Source organism: Pogona vitticeps, chromosome 2 (genome assembly GCF_051106095.1).
Source record: "Pogona vitticeps strain Pit_001003342236 chromosome 2, PviZW2.1, whole genome shotgun sequence".
NCBI lineage: Eukaryota > Metazoa > Chordata > Lepidosauria > Squamata > Agamidae > Pogona > Pogona vitticeps.
The window spans coordinates 20397683-20421638 of NC_135784.1; the positions used below are offsets into that span (position 1 = coordinate 20397683).

The following is a 23956-nucleotide window of genomic DNA, read 5'->3' on the forward strand; positions in this document are numbered from 1 at the left end:
GAAGGGTCACTCCTGTGTCCCCATCAGATAAAGTTGTGAGGTTGGTGGGACTGAGGCAAAAGACTCTCTTCGTGATGCAACCCCCAGACCAGCTCATAATGGGAGATAGCTTGTAGGTTAAAACTAGCAATGCCCCATTCAGGAATCCGGTTACTGTGTTTTGGATCCGCTGACGCTTCCTGACACTTTCCATTGGCAGCCCCACATAAAGTCTGTTACAGTAATCCAGGTTCTGCCCTACATTTGCTGTTACGTATTTTCCTCTGGCTACGGAGAAGAGGCTGGACAGGGTCTCTGTGCTTGGGATGAACAGGCTCACACCATTCCAGCAGCAACTAGCTCCTGATGCAAGTTGAGATCCCAGATAAAGGTCCAGTCACCCAACCTTACCTGCTTTTTGTGTGGCACCTTCTACATTCTGGCCATGAGACAGGATGGGTAATAGGAAAAGTGTGATTGCTTCAAATCCTTCCTTTCTCAATTACCTGCCTTGCACAATATTATTTTTATAGACCAAATCCTCTGGAAGGGAAGTCCGAAAAAAATGTATGGATTTTTGCCATTAGGACATACTGTAGTCTTACCCAACCACTAAAATATTGGGATTAAAAACATCCTATGCTACTGTGGTGGATGAGGGCGATGGTGAGAAACCTGAGGGATGTATTTGGATCATGTAATGCCATCCCCATTCTGAGAAGTGGAATTCTTAGCAGATACATGGAGTACAAGAAGAGTACTTTAAAACCCAACCTCTCAGTCCATTAGAATTACAGCGGGAGCAGAAAGTAACTCACAGTAGAGTAAGGTTTTTCCAACTCTTGATGCAAAATATTTTTGCTGAACAGCAATATTAGCCTCCTGATTGAACACTTTGGCATTGGGGACATGTTGGATGTCCTTAAAGAGGACTTCAGAGAAATCTAAACCGACAATCGTAGTTGGGGAATAGTTACTGCAATGCAAGAAATCTGAAGCAGAAGTGCTTAGAGTTTAGTAGAATAAAGAATTATAACCTTAGATGGATTGCATTGCTGCATCCCTATCTGGATACCTGGTCGCACATCACATTGGTCCATGTACTGGTAGGCGCAAGGATAGACTACTGTAATGCCCTCTATGTGGGGCTTCCCTTGAGGTTGATAAAGAAGCTTCAACTCCAGAACATGGCATCCAGACTAATGGGTGGAGTTGATAACTACCAAAAATATCTCCCTGACTGCCTTACACTGGTTATCTTTCCGCTTCCATGTCAGCTTCAAGGTGATGCGTCTGACATTTAAAGCCCTAAATGGTTTGGGACCTCAGTACCTCCCAAACACCTTCTTCCAGCAAGAACTGTTTTCTTGTCTTTGCTCATTTATTTATTCACTTATTCATTTATTCATTTATTCATTCATTCAATTTATATGCCGCCCACACTACCCAGAGGTCTCATGTTCTAAACTGCCCAGAATGGTCTTGGGGCAGGTGGGTGGTATATAAATTTAAAGATCTGCCAAAATCCTCTTTGTGGGTAAATTGTGGCTGTGAATTATTAGTAGTCAACGATTTGCTGCTTGTATCCCTCATCATGCATCGGTTCATGCAACTGGGCAAACAGTGAGAGATCCAAGAATGAACTTAATTTGCAATTTATGTTTTCTACCATACAAGGTAAAACAAAACATAACTAACCCCAAAAGAACTTGCAACAGAAAAATAAGTCATCAGGGTCTCAAAAAACTAATCTGTTTTCATGTACACTAGATGGAGATTTTTTTTAAAGCATCAAGTTACTACTGTGTCAGTCGTTAAAAATGGAACCACAGGAATATCAACAATCAGTCAAACTAAGGGTGGATGATTCAGATGGTCTGTGTAGCCAATGAAACGTTCCAGAAAGCTTTAAAACTTGCACATTACTTTGTTGGTCTCCGTAAAGATATAGCTGTACTGGATCTGACTGCAGGCCGCATCATGGCACGGAGACAGCATTGGTTGCCCTGCAAGATAACATCTCTCTGCAGCCCTGGATCCTGTCAACCACAGTATCCTCCTGGGGAGGCTGTTGGAGTTAGGACTCATTGGCCTTGCTCTGTCCTGGCTCCAGGCCTTCTTTGAGGACTGTCCCCAGAGAGTGCAACTAGGGGAGAGGGCTTCTTTCCACCCCCTTAACTCTCACTTGTGGCATCCCTCATCAGGAGTTTTGTGTCATAATTATGTATTGCATGACAACATGCAATACTTTTCTCTCCTTCCAACCCCTTTGCATTGGATGCTGTATTATCAGCGAGCGTGGGGAGCAACAGAATGAGGTTGAACCCAGAAAAGATGAAGATCCTTTGGATGGATGCCCCTGGTGTTGGCATATCATGCAGTCAAACAATTGTGGGGGAATGCCCCTCCCCAAGCTTGCTTAAGCTGTTGGCTGATTCTACAGTCGTAGAGAACACTCTCCTGGATGACGTCACAGCTGCTTCTGAGAGGAGTAGCAGCTACCCATTCTTCCTCTTTCTCATAGTGATAGGGAGCTAACTTCAAGGCCTTTCTTGGGCCAATCCTAAACTGGAATTATGTAACCATTGTCCTATATACTGTCAACTATCTGTAAGCTTGTAAGTTTAATAAAAGAGAGTCCTCCTGAGGGCGTTGCCCCAGAGCTGGATCCAGAGGTGTATGTGGAGGACTCTGCTGGCAGACATCCCTGCGTGTGTGGCTGAATTCTTTAACTTCTCTAAGACTTTTTGCTATCCTAATTATCTGGTGGTCACCTAGACTTCTCATTTCATGACCCCTACAATAATGACAAACAAGCAGTAAAAAGTACAGTACATCACTAAAGCCTAAGTCATTCCTGAATCACCATGCCATCACCAGTTTACTAAACCATTGCACCATTAGCAGGCAACTTACTAAGGAATATCCTCGTTGGGGATCGGCCCCGATCCCCCCGCTGATGAAACTGGGCTCTCCACCTCTCTGAGAGTCAGGGTGAGATTCCCGACGTGCACTTCACCTGCGAACTGGGGAGTTGGCAGTGGTGATGCAGATGATACCTTGGAAGCTGCAGGTGTTACCAGGGCTGGGTGGGGTTTTTATGAAGGAGCTGGAGGACTCTTCAGTGGATGCTATTGACGGGCAAGGCCCAAGAGGTTTTGGCATTATTGGAACACTCGACAGCCAGCTTGGAAAACTATCCATTGCAGAACTCCAAATACTGTGCATGGGGAAGAGTTTTGGGTGCCATGAGAGGAAGCAGCCTGAGAAAACCCCGAGAAGATGAGGTGATAAGGCTGGAGGACCAGTGATGGCTCTGTTGCTGGCAGAGGACGCAGCCCCAGACAAGCAGCTCCTCAGCTGCTGGGATTGGAAGTCACCGGGCTCGAGGATGCCAATCTGGAAAAGAGGGAAACCGTCCCTTAGAGGGGATGGCTTCTACAGGCCACGGGCCAGTATTCAGTTGCTTAGAGGCTCCTCCTAGTGGGGAGGGGGAATTCAATTGTCAGGAACGTAGAGTGAGGGGTGTGTGAAATTTGTGAGGACTGCACGGTGACTTGTCTGCCTGGTGCAATCATTGCGGACATCATGTCTCCTGTGGATCAGCTGGTAGAGAGTGCTGGGGACGAGGTAGCAGTGGTGGTGCATGTCGGCACCAACAACATGGGGAAATGTAGGCACGAGGGCCCTGGAGGCCAAATTTAGGTTATTAGGGAGGAAGCTCAATGCCAGGACCTCAAAGGTAGTGTTCTTGGAAGTCTTCCCTATTCCACGCGCAGGGCCAGCTGGGGCAGGTGGAGCTCAGGGGTCTCAACACGTGGATGAGACAGTTATGTCAGGAGAAGGCGTTTAGATTTATTAGGCTGGGGAACATTTTGGGATAAGCTGGGTCTCTACAAGAGGGATGGGCTTCACTTGAACAAACAAGGAACCAGACTGCTATTGCATATCATTAAAAAGTTGGCAGAGCAGCTTGTAAACTGAATCCTAGGGAAAAGCTGACTGATACCGAGCAGTGTCTAGGTTGGGACTCCTCATTCCAGTGGAATTAGGGTGGAGAGTGTTGTTGTTTCGTTGTTAAATCATGTCCGAATCTTCATGTCCCCATGGACCACAGCATGCCAGGCCAGGTTGAGAGGGTAGAGAACCACAAAGTGAGGACAGTGTAAGAATTAGGGTTTGGAGCATGATGGTACGTGAGAGTTGGTCCACTGGAAGAAGCTGTGGGATAAAAAAGTAACAAACAAACAGCCCTTCTTGGGGGACACCCTAAGCAAGTGCTTATATGCAAATGCCCGAAGTATCTGAGCAAAGATGAGAGAGCTGGAACATTTAGTGGCTAGGGTTAACATTGGAATAGTGGCCTTAATGGAAGCCTGGTGGAATTCAGAGAAAATGGAACCAGACTGCTGGTGCATATCATTAAAAAGTTGGCAGAGCAGCTTTTAAACTGAATCCCAGGGAAAAGCTGACTGATACCGAGTGTTGTCTGATTCGGGACTTCTCATCCCTGTGGATTGAGGGTGGAGAGGGTTATTGTTGTTATTTAGTTGTTAATTCAGGTCCGACTCTTTGTGACTTCATGGACAAGAACGTGCCAGGCCTGGTGGAGAGGGTAGAGAACCACAAAATGAGGACAGTGTAAGAATTAGGATTGGGAGCATGATGGGATGTGAGAGATTGTCCACTGGAAGGAGAAGCTGTGGGGGAAAAAACAAACAAATAGCCCTTCTTGAAGGACATTGTATGCAGGTGCTTATCTGCAAATGCCCGTAGCGTCTGAGCAAAGATGGGAGATTTGGAACATTTAGTGGCTAGGGATAACGTTGATATAGTGGGCATAACGGAAGCCTGGTGGAATTCCCAGAATCAAGGGGACACTTCTATCCCAGGCTATAAACTTTATAGGAGGGAGAGGGAGGGGCATGTTGGAGGTGGGGTGGCCCCTTCTATGTCAAAGAAGGGTTGGAATCCAGCAGAATGGAGATGGATGGCAGGTCTGACTCCATCATAGACTCACTGTGGGTTAAACTACCAAGCCCAAGGAGTGATCTGATAGTGGGAAGGGGTTTCTGTCATCCTTCAGATCAAAAACTTGGGGGGGACCTTGAAATGAGGAGACAAATTGGAGGGCTCCAAGAGAGACCGGATTGTAATCATGCGGGACTTCAATTATCCGCACATCGACTGGGGCAATGCATGCTCGGGTCAAGAAAGAGAGACTGGATTTCTTGACATGTTAAATGACTGTGAAGCCAATCTCTCCAGAGTGCATGGAGCCTGTTTAAAACAACAATAGTAAAAACTAAAAAACACAACACTGGTTTGATGTATAGAAAGAACTAAAGAACAGGATCCCTCCACTCTCAGTCCCGTAAATCCAAGAGAGGAATATACATAGACCTTTCCTTTCACAGAGGAGAAAAATACATATCCTCATAGTATTACTTATCAAAACGGCAACTTCCTCAGTTCCCCAATTGTTTTATCACTGGAGACTCCTTTTGCTATCAAACGAAGGTTTCTAAGCCATGGGGAAAGTTTTTTTGCTCTTCTGCTTCCCCACCTCCACCCCCTTTCTTGCCACAGACTTGGGAAACCTTGTTCTAGGGCCACTGCTTGGGAAGTGGTCACAGCTCCATATTCTCTCACCCAGTTCAACCTCGCCATGGAGATGATAGTTCTGAATCTGAACCATTGTGTGTTGCTTTTCTCCAGCATTTTATTTTGCACCTAACAATGCCTCCAATGGGGTCTCAGAGCCAGTGGTATTTTCCTGCTGGCCAAAGGCTGCCCTGAACAGACCAGACCACTGAAGCTCTGCCAAGCCAATCCCAAGACTCAGATGGAGGGAAGGAAGGTGGGATTCTGCCTTCCCCTGACAGCCACAGACGGATGGGCTTGAAAACATGGGAGAGTCAGAAAGGGAAGCATCTCCCCTGTGCCTGATCTTTATAATAATTAAAATGATTCTCAACCCAAAGCCACCAAAACATGAGACTTCTTCTCGAGTTTCTTTTGTTCTTTATCAAAAAAGACAGACGGAGGGTTAAACGCACAGAGTCGCATTTCCTAGAAGGGCATCTTGGAAGAGGGAGCGGCGTCAGTCCCCATAGAAACGGTCCCATTTGAAAAAGCGTCCCTTCCGGTCCTCCTCTTTTTCTTCCTCCGGACAGAAAACGGGGCTTCGGCTGCTTTAAAGGCTGCCTGGGTTCCGAGGAAGGGCTTGCAGCAAGGAGGGAGGGTGAGTCGGGGTTCGAGGGGGGAGGAACTGGGGGAGGAAGGGGGGAGGGGAGGGGCGGGAGGGGGAGGGAAGGGCCCCCCAACTCCGAGGCCAGCCGAGGGAAGGGAAGCCCCCCAAGACCGGGCAGGAGAGGCAGCCGGAGGGGAGCCCCCCCAAGGCCTGTTTGCGGCCCAAGCCTTTCTGCTGCCTGAAGGGCCACATCCACCACCACCCCCTTCTTCCACCTCTCCTGCCCACAAAAGGGCTGATCCTGCACCTTCCGAGCCATTTGCAGGAGGGGGGAGAAGGTTTCCCTGTTTGGCTCCCTTGGAGGGCGAAAGGGTGGCGCTTGGTGGGCCCCCCATTTAATGGAGGACACCTTCAGCCAGCAACTCATTAGATCCCGAAACTCTGGGATTCCCTCGGATGGGATACGAGGCTGGTTCCCTCTTGGCTGACCTTCCACACGGGGATGAAGGCCACCCTCTCCAGGCAGGCTTTCCTTGAGGGAACTTTCAAGGGTTTCTTATGGCTTTCAAATGCCTTTTTAGTTTTGGGTTTTATTTACAATGTTTAATCTAGTCTTTATTTCATTTTGACAAGGTCTCTGGATACTTACTGTTTTTGCTTTTAAATATTCTTTTTAGTGATGTAAACCACCTCGGATCCTGTTTAAGGAGATAGGTTGGATAAAATGATTTTAAATAAATAAATAAATAAATACAGGAGGGAAATTATGAGCTGTCTACGTAAAGGATTCTGTTTGATGGAGAGCTTTATCCTGTTCTTGTCAGGAAACTAGACTAGCCGCCCAGAATAGGTATAAATTTAATGAAAAAAAAAAATAAACTCCTAGCTGGTGAAATATGCAGTAGAACAGTCACCTGCTAAAGCACTCTTCCTGAATAAGCAGGGAATATTTTTATGAGATTGTTTTTCAAAAGTAATTTAATGTAAAACAATGACTACAAGAAACCACTTGTGAGTGTTTCACAAGATTGTGTAGATGTTATGAACAGAGTCACTGCTTTGATTGATGCCTAGCCTTTTATAAGCCAAGCAATGGTTGCCTGAGGATTTCTTCCATATCGAAACGAGCTCCGTGACCACTTAATATTAAGGCAGCAAAGTATAAAAAGAACTCAGGGGAAAGGCTTATGTTTTGGCTTAAGGTGAAGAATGAATCTGAATAGTTAGAAAGGGTTCAGGAAAAAAGGGAAGATAGTTCCATTCCTCAGTCTCTGACAGTCCAAGCCCATTGGTCTGTTCCTCTGAGGTGAACGGACAGCCCCACATGCCTTTCTCCCATCTCGGCCTTAGGATCCTTCTGTCTTCCCTGTTGGAGATGAGACTTGGTTGATTTCCCTTTGCAGTATTTTTTTTTTTTTTTTTTTTTTTTTGGTCTGGCAGATGCTCACTTGAGATTGTCTTTGCTTTGCAGATCTTCAGTCATATTGTCTGTTAAGGAATTTATTTGCTCAGCAGGACGACAGTGGTTCGAGGACTGCGTTGGAAGTATTGTTGAGTACAAAATAAAATGGCAGACCAACACACCCCTCTCCCCAGAGCAGGAAGAGATCCTAATGTTATCCAGGTAACAAGCCTTGGGACATGCTCTGAAAGAACAGCGGAGAAGGTCCTAGCAGATGAGGAGATGCCCAGCTCCGATATGCAGTGCCAGAAATTCAGGAAATTCTCCTACGAGGGGGCTAATGGTCCTCGAGAGGTTTGTACCCAACTCCACCACCTTTGCTGTCAGTGGCTCAAGCCAGAGCAACACACAAAGGCTCAGATCCTGGACCTGGTCATCTTGGAGCAGTTCCTGGTCGTCCTCCCCCTGGAGATGTCAAGCTGGGTGAGAGAATGTGGAGCCGAGACCACTTCCCAGGCGGTGTCGCTGGCAGAAGGTTTCCTGGGTCTGCATCAGTCAGAAGAGAGGAAGCAGGAAGAGCTAGAGGTGAGAGCAATCCATGCCAGGGACTTAGAATCGGAAATGGGGAGCCCATGACACCCTGCACTCTCTCCCTGTGTTAGGCTGTTCTGCTGGAATTTATTCTTTATGGTCCTTGAAAGGAAGATGTGAGGTCCGTGTTCATTTCATTTTGAAAATGAATAACCGTCCCCAATATTGGGGAGAACTTCTTCCACTTTAAAACAAGGTGCATCCTCCTCAGCTGCATAGTTTTCGAAGTAAATTTCAGGGTTACCTCAACCCTTGGCACTGCACTCAATCCAGCCCTGTTGTAGGTGCAATGACACAATATGATGCCTTTTGGTGGGTTCCGGTGGGGATTGTCTTTTTCTCCTCCAAAGGGTCAAGAAAATGAGGGAAGAAATCCTACAGATTTTATCAATGGCCAATATTTTTCTTAGAAAATCTGTGGAAGATATCCCTTCTCTTCCAAGTCCCTGGCTCATCCGCTGAGATCTTTTCCTCTTTCTTTTCTTTTCTACCTTCTTATTGCATGTCACGGATCCTCAGTTGGGAAATCTCTCTGTAGAAAATCAGCCCGATTTCCGCAGAGCAGAGGAACCTCAGCAAGACAGTAAACAGGATCCTCAACAGGAAGAGATCAATCAAGGGAATGAAGGCGGTGTCAGTTTTATAGGTGAGGCTTTGTGCTAGAAAGTTGTGTGTTTTTTAATGTGGGAAAGGAAAGACGGGCCTATGTTTTCTCCCTGACTTTTTAGCTAGGGATGGAGTGATATTCTTCTTTTGTTCTTTATTTCAAACGAAGCCTCTTTAGTTTTTCAGTTTTCCGGGACCTATTATATAGCAGCCAGTTCCTTTGTTTCTGTCCAGGAGACCGTGTGTGAAAAGATGCATTTTTCCCATCTGAAACAGAAAACCTCTCAGGTGTAAATTTCGGATTGGGAGAGTGGTTCCGGTTCTGATAGGGTGTGGTAGTAGCATCTCTCTTTGTTGCTCCTTCAGTCTTCATTTTTATCTAATTCCCTTTTTATATAGTGTTTATAGCTCAACAGTTAGATCTTACTCCTTTCCACGTGGGTTTTACGTCATTTTTGATATCGAGCCTTTTGGTCAAACTCCGGCTGTGATTCTGACTGATTTTGAGATCATGGTTTCTGACGTTAATATATAGGTGTTGCCGTAAGAAGTCCAACAAAATCATACTTTTAATCAAGAAACTTATTGTAACTAATCTGATCAGGGAAAGAGACACATCTGAATCATCTGTCCCTGGATTGAACTCCCAGCATGAACAGAAAAGTTTCTAAAACATAGGAAAGGGGAGTTCAACAACAGCAGGGAGACAAATATGTGAGTCTGCAAGAAGGCAATAGGAAGGAGTCACCCAGGAAGACCTCAAAGGCCAGGGTGTCTGAATCGAAAGATGCCCTGACTGAGACAGGTGTGTCTGTTGTACATAAGCGTTTTTGAGAACTGTGCTCCCCCTCTGCCACTGTGTCTTTGCAGCCCAGATGATGCTAAAAGCATTCAAGGTATAGAAAACCATAGCACGCATTCAGTGGATCTGGACACTACTGGCACTGTTTGGGGGAAATATCCATCTGGAATACCCCCCCCCCAATGCTATAGAATTGGTAGAGACTGATCCCCAGCCGCCAATGGAGTGGGCAAAAGAACCCACAGAACCCTTGGATCGTGATGAGAGGAACCTCTTCGACTGTCTCTTTACTTTAAGAAGTACAAAATGCCCTAATTAAGAGATTTGAGCTTTTTAAAGGGCCACATGATAGAAATAAGGGCAAGGAAGGGAGGATTAAATGACCACGAGAAACTTCACTGATACATGGAACACTTAGACACAATAAATCTAAGAACGAGGAAGCTGCTGGTTCAGAACCTCAGAGCAGAAATATAGAGGCTCGGGGGAACAGTTTTCCAACTTCCTGCTTGTTTACCCAATGTGAACAAACCAAGTAGTTTTCTTAGAGAGTGTTACCGCCCGCCTCAACCCTGCTGTGGGAAAGAAAACATTCACCTCAGATTCATCTGCTTCTGAATGACAATCCAGCAACAAGATCTCTCACTGACATTTTTTTCCTGGAACATTACGGGCTACTAAGGGAAGGTGGTGGACCCCTCTTTTCAAAGCGTTATCAGGGAATATGACACAGGACTCCGCCAGGAGACCTGGGAGAAGGAAGAGTTGGAGCTAAACGGTTTTGTAAGGTATTTATCAAAAGCTGATCGCAGCTCCAGAGGAGGTCGCTCTAAGGGAGGCCTTGGCATCTTGATTTCTAATAAACTTGGAGCCATCCACATCAGCTTAGTTCTGAATATATCCTAAGGCAATATTCATTATTGCAGAGGATTTCAATGTATACTTAGGTGCTAATGAGGAAAGTTTATATACACTGGGGTCTTGACTTGAGAACTTAATCCGTATTGGAAGGCGGTTCTCAAGTCAAAAAGTTCTCAGGTCAAATCTGCATTTCCCATAGGAATGCATTGAAAACCATTTGATCCGTATCTGCTCTTTTCCGTCCATAGAAACTAATGGGAAGCTGCTATTCCGCCTTCGACCACTAGAGGGGGATATTTTGTTTCTTTTTTTCTTAGGTCAAGAAAGGTTCAGGGAAGGCAGGGAAAATACAGTCCAGGCAGTACAGTACCAGGCTGTCCGAAGACTGTCTCCCAATCCACTCCCTAAATGCTGGGAGGAGTGAGGAAGCAGACAGGCACCCTTTTCACTGGCCAACAGTTAAGTGAAAGTTCAAATTTTGCACTTTCCCTGCCTCCCACGTGGTTTTTTTTCAGTTCTTAACTCAAATCTAAGTATGTAAGTCAAGTCAGTATTTTCCTATGAGAGTGGTTCTTAAGTCAAAATGTTCTTAACTCGAGCGGTTCTTAAGTCAAGACCCCACTGTACCACTTTCATTGGGTTATTAGATTCAGATGATTATATATTGGGGGGATGTTCTCGAAAATCCAAAGATAAAATATGGAATTATGCAGGATATTGCTTTACTGAGTTCAGAAAAAAGAGGGATCTCCTAATATTAAATGGCTTTGTGAAGCGAGACGGTTTTGGAGAATGTACTCATTTCACTAAGAGGGGTGGCAGTGTGATACACATAGCAATCTTGCATTGTGCATACAGTGGTGCCTCAAATAGCGAGTGCTTCGAATAGCAATGAGATCGAATAGCGATGAGTTTTTCGGGGCATTTTTGCGCTTTGATTAGCGATGTTTCCTATGGGCGATTTTTGATTAGCGATGTTTGGGACTGTTCTTTGAATAGCGATTACATTTTAGGTCCCCTGTTTTCGATTAGCGATGGTTAAAACAGTGGCGATACATTGAATAGGTCTCAATGCATTTCAATGGGGGAACCGCGTTTCTATTAGTGATGTTTCAGCGATGTTTCCTATGGAGATTTTCAATTAGTGATGGCAATTCGTTCCTATTGGAACGGATTATCCGGTTTTCAATGCATTTCAATGGGAAATTCAATAGCGATGTTTTTTGCGGAACGCATTAACATCGCTAATCGAGGCACCACTGTATTAATATATTGCCCAATTTGAAATTGATAATACGTATTACAGAAAGTGATCATTTATGTCTGGCACTGACACTAATACACCCTCCTCAATTTGAATTATAATTGTACTCCAACAAAAATTTAGAAGTGATACAAGGAGATCTGCAACTGGTATCCGAAGGCCTTAGGAATGGACCTCAACAGATGGGAAACCTTGACATCTGAGCATTCAGCCCGGAGGCAGGCGGTGCATCACGGCTTCTCCCATTTTGAGGAGACCCTTGTCCAGAAGGCAGAGGCAAGGAGGCAGTCCCAAAATCAGGAAAAATCAGGGAGCTGGACAGGGGACAGATTGTATTTGTCATCTGTGTGGAAGGGACTGTCACTCTCGTATTGGCCTTCTCAGCCATAGTAGACGCTGTTCCAGAACCTCTATTCAGAGCACATTACCATAGTTTCTCTAGACTGGAGGATGCTTTTGTTTATTTATCTTTCTAAGACCTATGGCTAATGTAAATAAAATGATGTTTCACATCACCTTCAAATAAAAAAGAAGAAGTTCCTAAGCAAGCAGTAGTTTAGCTGTCAGGTTGCAGCACCCCAGTGCTTTAACCCCTTCTTCAGCTCTCGCACAAAACCTCCAGACCTGATAACCTTGAGGGATCAGAAAGGAAGTTGACTCTTCCAGGGTAGACATACCTTTCCACAAGAAAAATAAATTTAGGATCGGAGAGATACTGACAGACATCTGTATACAGTCGTGCCCCGCTTAACGATTACCCCATATAATGACGAATCCGCTTCACGACGATGTTTTTGTGATCGCAAAACAATGTTTTAAATGGTTTTTTTTCGCTTTGCGAAGATCGGTTCCCTGCTTCGGGAACCGATTCTTCGCATTATGACGATCAAAACAGCTGATCGTTGGGTTTTCAAAATGGCCACCGGGTGCTCAAAATGGCTCCCCACTGAGTTACTGGACTGATTCCTCGCTATACAGGCACTGCAAATGGCCGCCCCATGGAGGGTCTTCGCTGGACGGTGAGTTTTTAGCCCATTGGAACAAATTAACCGGGTTTTAATACGTTTTAATTGTTTTTTTATTTCGCTTTACGACATTTTTGCTCTACAGCGATTTCTCTGGAATGAATTAACATTGTTAAGCGAGGCACCACTGTATAGCCTTGCATGCTTCAATGAGTACTACTCGTTTTTCTGTTATTTATCCTATACACCTTTTATTTATTTATTTATTTATTTATTTATTTATTTATTTATTTATTTATTTATTTATTTATTTATTTATTTATTTATTTATTTGATTTATACCCCGCCCATCTGGTCTAAAAGACCACTCTAGTAAAAACAGTGAAATAATGCAAAAAACAAACAATTACATAAATCATATTGTAATAAACAGAATACAACAATAGAATAGAAAATACATAAGGAGAGAATAAACAAAAAACTCAGATATTAACTGGAGGGAAGGCCTGAATGTATAGCCATGTTTTAAATTGACTTTTAAATGTATCCAAAGTGGGGGCTGTGCAGATCTCAGGAGGGAGATTGTTCCAGAGGCGAGGAGCCACCGCCAAGAAGGCCCGGTTTCATGTCCTTTCTTTCCGGGCCTCCCTCGTCGTTAGGCTTCTCAGCCTCAGCTCCTGGCTCATGCGGGTGATCCGAGTAGATCTAGGTGGGAGCAGGCGTTCCGCCAAGTATCGGGGTCCTAAACCATTTAGGGCCTTATATGTAAGCATTAACACTTTGAAGTCAATGCGGAAACGGATGGGCAGCCAGTGCAGCATGGCCAGAGTAGGAGAGATATGTTGGTATTTTCTCACTCCAGTGAGGAGTCTGGCTGCCACATTCTGCACCACCTGAAGTTTCCGCATCAGCTTCAAAGGCAGCACCACGTAGAGCGCGTTACAGTGGTCTAATCTAGAGATTATGAGTGCATGTACTAAGGTTGTGAGCGCCCCCGTGTCTAGGTAAGGTCGCAACCGGGCAATCCGCCAAAGGTGGAAAAAGGCGGAGCGGACTACCGACGCCACCTGCATTTCATGGTGAGCATCGGGTCCAGGTGTACTCCCAGGCTGCGGACCCCACTCTTCGTGGCCAGGGTCACCCCCTCAAACATGAGGGAGTTTCCCAAGCCACCATCCACAGGGCCAACCACCCTCAGAACTTCCGTCTTGTCCGGGTTCAGCCTCAGCCCATTCTCCTGCATCCATCCCAGTACGGCCTCCAGGCAGCGCTGAAGGGACAGGACGGCATCACCTGCAATTGGTGAAAAGGAGATGTAGAGCTGGGTGTCATCAGCATATTGATGACGTCATGCTCCACATCCCCTGATGACCCCACCCAGCGGCCTCATATAGATGTTAAACAGCATTGGCGAAATAGTCGACTCCTGTGGAACCCCACATTTGAGACTCCACGGGGCCGAAATACTCTCCCCAAGCTGCACTCTCTGGGGGCGGTCCTCCAAGAAGGAACGGAACCAGGCGAGAGCCAAGCCACCGATACCCAACTCAGAGAGCCTCCCCAGGAGGATACCGTGGTCAACAGTATCATTGAGATGCCGGTCTCTCTTTTCCTAACCACGTGTACTCTCTACAGCTAATGTTTGAAGAACTGAGCTTAACAGTTAGGAAGAAGGTAGGAATCATGGGGTGGAGAGGGGGAAAGAAACCCAGAGGAAAGCAATGGTTTCACAGCAGGTGGAGAGAGACAAGGAACACCCCCACCAGATTTTCCATTCATTTTCTACAACGTGGGTTAAAACAAAGAAAGACAGAACTTGGTTCGTTTGTTTTTATCTCCTTCAAAAGGGTGGTAATAAATAAATAAAAATATGATCCAGAATAAAAAAAATCTGGCACAGCAGTTAAACTCTAGTATCTGGAAAAAAGGAGAAATCATAACATTTGGTGTTTTTTAATTTTTGGAGAAATTCTTTTACTCAATAAAAAATAAAAATAAAAAGTCCCAGTCTTCTTCCCTCTTTGAATATCATTCACCCACAGTTTCCTGAAATGGCAGAATTTTTGTGAATGTGTGCCTTTAACTGCGGTGGGAATACTCAGGTGCTAAATTAAGACTTTAGTTTTTGGTCCACGTTTTTAGGATTATGATCTTCTCTTGAGAGGAGCTTCTAGGACTGGCTCCTCGACTGTTTCGTCTCTCCCGCAGGGGCCGGTGCAAGGCCAACGACAAGTAGTCCTTCATCTCTTCCTTGCCATGGAGAAGCCGATCTGGTAGGGCAAATGCCTTGTGTATTTCAATTATATACTGTATTTTATGCTTACTATTTATGTTTCTTGGAGTTTCTGTGGTTTCTTTAACTGTTTATTTAATGTACTACTATTATATTTTTGAAACATGAGTGAGAGTGTATTGTGTGTCTGGTGTATTGTGTGTGTATTTGTGTGTGTGTGTGTGGACTTTATCTAGAGGGGGGGTATAAATCTAAATAAAGTGTATGTGTATTAGTAAATGAATTTGTAAAAATTCCTAACGAATCCCTGTACATTCAACCACTTTGCCCTTATTCAGTCTGACACTTTCTTTTTAATGAAATGCTCCATTTGATCAGTACTTACGTAGAAGACTGGTATAGTATGGTCTTCTCAGTGTGATAAAGAGCAATACCTACCCACTGTTTTCCAAGCCCAATTCAAAGTCCTGTTTATTACCCTATACAGTGGTGCCTCGTTTAACGAGCGCACCGTATAACGACGAATCCGCATAGCGATCCCGTTTTCGGGATCGCTAATGCGGAGACATAGCGTCGGCCCCAATGGGCAAAACTCGCATAGCGAAGATCGGTAAGCGTTTCGCTGTTCGGCGGTTCCAAAATCGCCGCAGGAAGCCCCGAAATGGCCGCGCGCCGCGTTTTCGCACCCTCCCCTCTCTTACCGAGGGCGCGAAAATGGCTGCCGGACCCTGGAAACTTCGCTAAACGGTGAGTTTTGTGCCCATTTGGAACATTAAACGGGCTTCCCCGTTCTGTTTAGCAAAGTTTTCACATAGCGAAGGTTAATCCGGAACGGTTTAACCTTGCTATGCGGGGCACCACTGTAAAACTCTAGACAGCGATTTGAAGGACTGTCTCTCCCCATGTGAGCCTCCTTGGCTCTTAAGAGCCTCACAGGTGACCCACCTCTGGGCCAATTCAGGTACACCTGATGGGGACATGAGAAAGGGCCTTCTCTGTGGCAGCTCCAGTTTCCCCCAGAGATTGGGTTGCCCCTTCCTTTTCTCCCTCCACCAACAGCTGAAGACCCCCCTTTTCAGACCGGCTTTCAGTAGCTGAATCTTGAATGCTGGTTTTTACCTAGTAAGTTTGTTTTTAAGGTTGTAAATGTTTTTAATTGTTTAATGTATTTTTAATCATAGTTAATTCCTTTGTAATGTATAATTTATGCTGTTTTAAACTCTTAAGTTTTTCCCTTGAGTCACTTGCTCGGGAGGAAGGCAGCCCAAAAGTAGTGGGTTGTTTGAGGTTTTCCAAAAGTGAAGGTAGAGACAACAGGAATTCCTTTCCCATCTCTCCTCCCAAAGCCCGGATCATTCTAGCATTTACTTATTTATTTATTCATTCGATTTATACCCCGCCCCCTAGACAGCGTCTACTCGGAGCGGCTTACAAAATTGTAAAATCATTAAATAACAATAAAAACATCACAATAAAAAATAAACAACATTCATAATCATAAAAATCATTTGAACAATAATATATCATGATCAAGATGGAGAATCCAAGAACAGAAAGATAGAATTCAGGAATTGACATGAGGGAAAGCCTGCCTGAAGAGACAAGTTTTTAAATGGCTCTTAAAAACACCCAGCGAGGGAGCCAGGTGGATCTCTGATGGAAGGCGGTTCCGTAGTCGAGGGGCCACTGCGGTGAAGGCCCGGTTTCTTTCTTTCCGGGCCTCTCTCAGCGTTAGGCCCCTCAACCGACCCTCCTGGCTATGCCGAGTGTAACAGCCACCCTCAAACCTCAGAGAGTGGTTGCTACTTCACTTCAAAAACTCTGCTGCCACCAACTTATCCTTAAAAATCAAGAGAAGGACAAGTGTAACTTTGAAAAACAAAAACTGGTTTATTGATTACAAAAATAAGAATGGTAAATCACTGGTAAAGAATCAATAAGTCAATCACTGTAAATAAATCACTGGCTCACACAGGCTATTTCACACTGACAGGCTCTCTCTCTCACTCTAGCCACTAATCACTTTAAACTCTCAGCACAAGCTCTCATCTCCAATCTCCCTCACACACTCTTCACCCCCCTTTTTATACCAGCTCCTCCCCTTAAGTTCCACCCTCCGTCTCACCATTGGCTGATGACTCACTGCCCAGCTGTGACGGACATGTGATGTTATGTCTGCCCGTTACACCAAGTAATTCGGGTAGATCTGGGTGGGAGAAGGCGATCTGCCAAATACCGAGGTCCCAACCCGTTTAGGGCTTTATACGTCATCATTAACATTTTGAAGTCGATATGGAAGCGAATGGGCAGCCAGTGTAAGGCAGCCAGAGTGGGAGAGATATGCTAAGAAGTCTGGCCACCGTGTTCTGCACCATTTGCAGCTTCCGCATCAGTCTCAAAGGTAGCCCCACATAGAGCGCATTGCAGTGGTCTAATCGTGAGATTACGAGCACGTGGATGAGAGTAGTGAGGGACCCCCCCATCAAGGTAGGGTCGCAGTTGGGCAATCCGCCACAGATGAAAATAGACGGAGTCAGCCTCGGACGCCACCTGGGTTTCCATGGTAAGCGCTGGGTCCAGGTGTATCCCCAAGCTGCATGCTTCGCTCTTTGTGGGAAGATAGCCAGGGAACTGCTACCCAGCAGCAGTTGATGAGAGAGCTCTCTGATAAAAAAGACTTTATCTTGTTAGTATTCATGGACCGGTAGAAAGGAAGAAGATGGCCCCCTTCTGCCTCACCCCAGATGTTTTATTAAGTATGCAAAACAAGCAAAATTAGCATAAATAAGAAATTGACCAAAGGGGCATCAAACAGTTATCAGTCTTAAGGCATTCCACGCCTGCGCACAATGAGAATCACATAACAATGGGATGATTATAAGGAGAAACACAGGACAATGCATGATTATACTAAATTATGATTATGCTAAACACCCACAAGATGGAGCTCTAGACTACAAAATCCCCACAGCTCTTTGCGGCAAGTGTCCTCCCCCCAAAAGAGAGGGAATCACTCAGACCGCAGATGGAGGAACCACCCACCCTCAAGACCTCTGTCTTGTCTGGGTTCAGCCTCAACTCATTCAGCCGCATCCATTGCAGTACGGTCTCCAGGCAGCGCTAAAAGGACAGAACGGCATCCACTGAAGTAGGTGAAAAGGAGATGTAAAGCTATGTGTCATCAGCGTGCTGGTGGCACGAAGCCCCACACCTCCTGATGACCCCACCCAGCGGCCTTATATAGATATTAAACAGCATTGGGGAGATAATCGACCCTTGTGGAACCCCACAGTTGAGACTCCACAGGGCCGAGACACTCTCCCCAAGCTGTATTCTCTGGGGATGGTCCCCCAAGAAGGAACGGAGCCAGGCAAATGCCAGGCCACCAATTCCCAGCTCAGAGAGCCTCCCCAGGTATCAAATGCGGCTGAGATATCGAGGAGGACCAACAAGGACATATTGCCCCTGTCAGCCTCCCTCAGCAGGTCATCCAACTGTGCGACCAGTGCCGTTTCTGTACTGTGGCGCGGCCTGAATCCCGACTAAAATGGATCCAGAGCGTTAGTTTCATTCAGAAGCGCCTGAAGCTGATCAGAAACCACCCTCTCTACCACTTTGCTAAGGAAGGAAACATTGGAGAGAGGCCTATAATTGCTGATTTCATCGACCGCCAAATTTGGTTTCTTCCTAATGGGCCTAATGAGTGTCTCCTTAAGGGCAAGAGGAACCTTGCTCTCCCGGAGAGACCCATTAATTATCGCTGTGGCCTGTTCCGTTGTTATAGGCTTGGCTGCTTTAATTATCCTATTGCTGACAGAGGGTCCCTGGTTGCCTCAAGGAAGCTGACAAAGAGGGACGGTGGGTCACTATTAGCCCTTTCCCTCCCCCTGTTCTTTCCCAGCAACAGCGGTTTGGAGGCCTCTCTTCCTGGAGGGAGCATTTGGCCAAAGTGACTGGTAGCCCTTAGTAAATGTTCCCTCCAGTATTAAGTTGAAACCTACAATATGAGATCCACCAACTTCTCTTCAGTTGTTCCTTGGGATTGAGGAGGTTATCTTTATTAATCCTATGAAGAAGGCCTTCTTTCTTTTCCATTTTTAGGGTCCAGTGACCTTTGAGGAGGTGGCCGTGCACTTCACCCAGGAGGAGTGGGCACTGCTACATCCTGACCAGAGGGCCCTCCACCAGGAGGTCATGGAAGAGAACTGGCAAATGGTATCCTCTCTTGGTAAGGCTCTCTTCTTGTCTGGTTGACGCTAATCTCCATCATTACCAGTACAATAACGACTAGCAACAATAACAGCAACAGTAGTGTTTACATGCTAGAATGGTGTCCTAAATCACTTTAGCCACTGCAATGTTGGCAAATTTGTTGCTGCAGTGATCCTACGGAAAATAAAAGTAAAGCCATCAAAATAACAAGAAAATACAGTGGTGCCCCGCATGACGACAATAATCCATTCCAGAAAAATCGCTGTTAAGCGAAATCGTCGTCATGCAAAAAGCCTTTCCCCATTGGAATGCATTGAAACTGATTTAATGTGTTCCAATGGGGAAATTACCTCGTCGTCCAGCGAAGATCGCCCATAGGAAAGCCATTTTCCTAGCACTGATCAGCTATTAAAATGGCTGCCCTGCGAAGCATGGGTCCGGAAAACACAAGGCAGCCATTTTAGGAACCCGGCGATCAGCTGGAAAAATCGTCTTGAGAACAAACGGTTTGCGAAGCACGGACCTATTCAACGTCCAGTGGAATTCCCCCTTTGGAATGACAGTTTTGGAAATCGCTATAGCGATCGCAAAAAGTCACCGTCCTGCGGATTCATAGTACAGCGGTGTCGTCATCTAGCGAGGTACCACTGTAACAGTAAACCATATTAAGCTAAAACAAAACCTGTATAAAGATTTAAAAGTCCTCATACAGTCCTAATTCCATATAAAGACCTTGACCTGGACCTTATAAAGAGTATAATGTTGGTACCTGGTGTCCATGGAGGAAATCAGGATGTTTCTCTTAGCTTTCTTAAATTAGTTTATAGATGTGATGGAAAATTAAAAGAGGAAAAAGGACAATGTATTATAGTATTTGAAAGACTGACAATTTCGTCTTTCCATTAGAGATTTCTTGCCTCACAAAACTTATTTTTTCTTTTCTCTCTAGATCTGTTCATCTCTTCAGTTCCACCTGTTTTTGATTTTGTCCTTCTTTCCTGCAGATAAATGGAGAGAGAAAAATATATGCCCTAGATATGCTAAGACGTCTACATGCAAATTAGAGTTTACAGGACACCGGAGAACCCACACAAAAGAAACCTGTACCCAAGAGAAGCCCTACAAATGCATCATGTGTGGAAAACATTTTCCTCTGATGGTAGCACGGATGGTTCACAGAAGGGGCTGCACTGAAAAGAATTGCTTTTTTAGAAAAATATCTGGGAAATGTTTAAACTGCAAGGAACGCTTTCTGAGCAATCGAAGAGTTTCCACAGGAGAGACAGTGCACAAAAGCCAGGAATGTAGGAAATCTTTTGCAAAGAATTCACAGCTTGTGAGTCATATGAAGTTCCACACAGGAGAGAAACCATACAAGTGTCAGGAGTGTGGGAAATGTTTTGCTCGGTACTCACAGCTTGTGAGTCATATGCGGGTTCACACAGGAGAGAAACCCTACCAATGCCAGGAGTGTGGGAAATGTTTTGCTTGGAATTCACACCTTGTGTATCATATGAGGATCCACAAAGGAGAGAAACCCTACAAATGCCAGGACTGTGGGAAATGTTTCACTTCAAATTCATCACTTATGAGTCATATGAGGATCCACATAGGTGAGAAACCCTACAAATGTCAGAATTGTGGGAAATCTTTTGCTGAGAATTCACAGCTTGTGAACCACAGAAGAATCCACACAGCAGAGAAACCATACAAATGCCAGGAGTGTGGGAAATGTTTTGCTCAGAATTCACACCTTCTGAGTCATAAGCGGGTTCACACAGGAGAGAAACCCTACCAATGCCAGGAGTGTGGGAAATGTTTTGCTTGGAATTCACACCTTGTGTATCATATGAGGATCCACAAAGGAGAGAAACCCTACAAATGCGAGGACTGTGGGAAATGTTTCACTTCAAATTCACCACTTATGAGGCATATGAGGATCCACACAGGTGAGAAACCCTACAAATGTCAGAATTGTGGGAAATGTTTTGCTCAGAATTCACAGCTTGTGAACCACAGAAGAATCCACACAGCAGAGAAACCATACAAATGCCAGGAGTGTGGGAATTGTTTTGCTCAGAATTCACACCTTGTGCGTCATATGAGGCTCCACAAAGGAGAGAAACCCTACAAATGCCAGGGCTGTGGGAAATGTTTTGTTCTCAATTCACAGCTTGTGAGTCATATGCGGGTTCACACAGGAGAGAAACCATACAGATGCCAGCTTCTCTTACATTATATTTAATATCTACATGTTTGCTCTATTTCTCATTTTTTCAGTTACAGCCATCTGTATGCAAGTTGTGTTGTCTTTCAACTCTTTTATTGCGTTATGTGTTTTAACTTTTAAATCTTTAATTATTTGCTTGTTCCAGACTACTTCAGAACATAATTCTGATAAAGCAGCAAATTCAGCTTCTGCTGTACAAGTAGCAACTGAATTTTGCTTCCTAGATTTCTATCCTACTGGGGTGTTTGCAAACATTACTGAAAATCCAGACATTGATTTCCTGTCGCTTTCATCATTCGCCCAGTCAATATCGACGTAAGCCGTTAAATTCAATTCTTTTGAAGGCTTTATAAATAAACATTTGTCACTTGTTCCTTTTAAATACTTAAATACTCTTTTAACACCTTGCCAATGTTTTACAGTTGGCTTTGACACGTGTCTGCTAAGTATATTCACTGCTGCTGCAATGTCTGGCCTGGTCCAATTCGCTAAATACATTAAACTCCCAATTGCAGACTGGTACATTCCTTGATTTTTGAATTCTTTGCTTAATTCATCAGACTTTTCGAAATCTATAACCATAGGGGTTTGAACACTTTTACAGTCTTGCAAATTGTATCGTTCTACCATCTGCTCAATTTTCATTTTCTGACTCAGTACAAAACCTTTGTTTTGTTTCTTTATTTGCACCCCTAAATAATTTTGTATTGGACCCAAATTTTCCAATTTAAATGCCTTTTTCAGTTCCCTTTCAAACATGTTTATCTGGCTCTGATCCTTTGACATTTTAAAAATGATCAACCTGGGATTACCTCAGGAGATCTGCATGTGGATAAAGGATTTTCTGACAGATAGGCCACAGTCAGTAAGGATGGGATCCCACCATTCTTCTACCCTGGTACTAAGTACAGGAGCTCCCCAGGGCTGCGTGCTGAGTCCCTTCCTCTATTCCCTGTACACACATGATTGCACCCCACTATATAACACCAATGCAATTATTAAATTTGCGGATGATACGACAGTGGTGGGACTCATAAATAAGAACAATGAGTCTGCTTATAGAAAGGAAGTACAAAGATTGATACTATGGTGTAAAGAAAATCATCTCACACTTAACATCAAAAAAACTAAAGAACTCATAATTGATTTTAGGAGAAAGAGAAATGTACATTTACCACTGTACATAAACGGTGAGGAAGTGGAGAGAGTTGGTAGTTTTAAATTTCTGGGTACTTACATCTCAGAGGACCTCTCATGGACTATAAATGCCAACATGCTAATAAAGAAGGCACAGAAGAGGCTGTATTTCCTGAGAATGCTCGGGAAGTTAAATTTATCACAGCATTTACTTCTGTCCTACTACCGTAGCACCATTGAGAGTGTCCTAACTTATGGCATTCTGGCATGGTTTGGGAGTAGCTCTGTAGCAGACAAAAAAGCTCTACAGAGAACCATTAAAATTGCCCAGAATATCATCGGGCTCCAGCTACCAACCCTGGATGACATCTTCACATCCCGCTGTCTGAGGAAGTCACACAGCATCCTGAGAGACTCTTCCCATCCTGCTTATAACTTTTTTGAACTGTTACCGTCTGGCAGAAGATATAGAACAATTAAGACTCGGACCACACGTTTTCTAAATAGTTTTTATCCTAGAGCTATAATTGCAATTAATAATGAGCTTAAAGACCACCAGTAGTGAATAATTAGTTGGACTGTGTTACTTGGCCTGAGGTGTACATGTTTGTATTTTTAGTGGGGGACTTCTAGTGGGTGGGGAGTGTTTGGGGAATGTTATGTGTGTGCATGTGTCTGGTCTCTGGGTGTCTGTGAATTTCGTTGTATGGTATACTGTGTATATACTTACAATGACAATAAATTATATTATTATTATTATTATTATTATTATTATTATTATTATTATTATTATTATTATTATTATTATTATTGTTGTTGTTGTTGTTGTTATTGTTATTGTTGTTGTTGTTGTTGTTGTTGTTGTTATTATTATTATTATTATTATTATTATTATTATTATTATTATTATGAAACATAGGTCATCCACATATGCTAACAATATATTCAGTTCATTTCCATTGTCTTTTATATATCGGCATGGATCAGCCAGACTGTTCTTGTAATTCTTTTTTTCTATAACTGCATGAAGACACTGATTCCAGTTTCGAGCCTATTGTCGTAACCCATAAATAGCCTTATTCAATTTCTAAACCATCCCTGGTTTTGACCCTTGAAAGCCAGGTGCTTTTGCCATGTATAACTCTTCTTTCAAGTCTGCATTTAAATATGCAGTTGTTATATCGTAATGGTTTATAAGATAATCCCTGGATGTTGCTAAAGCCAACACTACTCTCATGGTTTCTGCTCTCACAGTAGGCGAAAACACCTCATCATAATGCAGGTTTTTTCTTTTGTGTAAAGCCCTGAGCCACTAACCTCGCTTTGTACCTAAATTCTCCATTATCTTGCAATTTTCTTTTGAAAACCCACTTGCTGCCAATCACCTTATGCTCAGGTGGTAGCCTAGTCTCAGTGAAGACCTTGTGGTCATCCATGGATTTCACTTCCTCTTTCATGGCCTCCTGCCATTTCTTCCTCAT

General features: G+C 44.3%; 2 protein-coding genes across 2 annotated transcripts in view; both read left to right on the top strand.

The window, feature by feature from the left end:
* Positions 1–23956, top strand: part of LOC140703981 (uncharacterized) — an 84122-nt gene that overhangs the window by 10091 nt on the left and 50075 nt on the right. The gene's annotated exons all lie outside the window — the stretch shown is intronic.
* Positions 5694–23956, top strand: part of LOC110071554 (uncharacterized) — a 43885-nt gene continuing 25622 nt past the window's right edge. Inside the window, exons 1-6 of the mRNA XM_078388299.1 lie at positions 5694–6223; positions 7644–8159; positions 8685–8811; positions 14872–14936; positions 18998–19124; positions 20113–21266. Of these exons, the coding sequence (XP_078244425.1) occupies positions 7740–8159; positions 8685–8811; positions 14872–14936; positions 18998–19124; positions 20113–21266 (1893 nt within the window). The 5' untranslated portion in view covers positions 5694–6223; positions 7644–7739. The remainder of the gene's footprint in view (positions 6224–7643; positions 8160–8684; positions 8812–14871; positions 14937–18997; positions 19125–20112; positions 21267–23956) is intronic.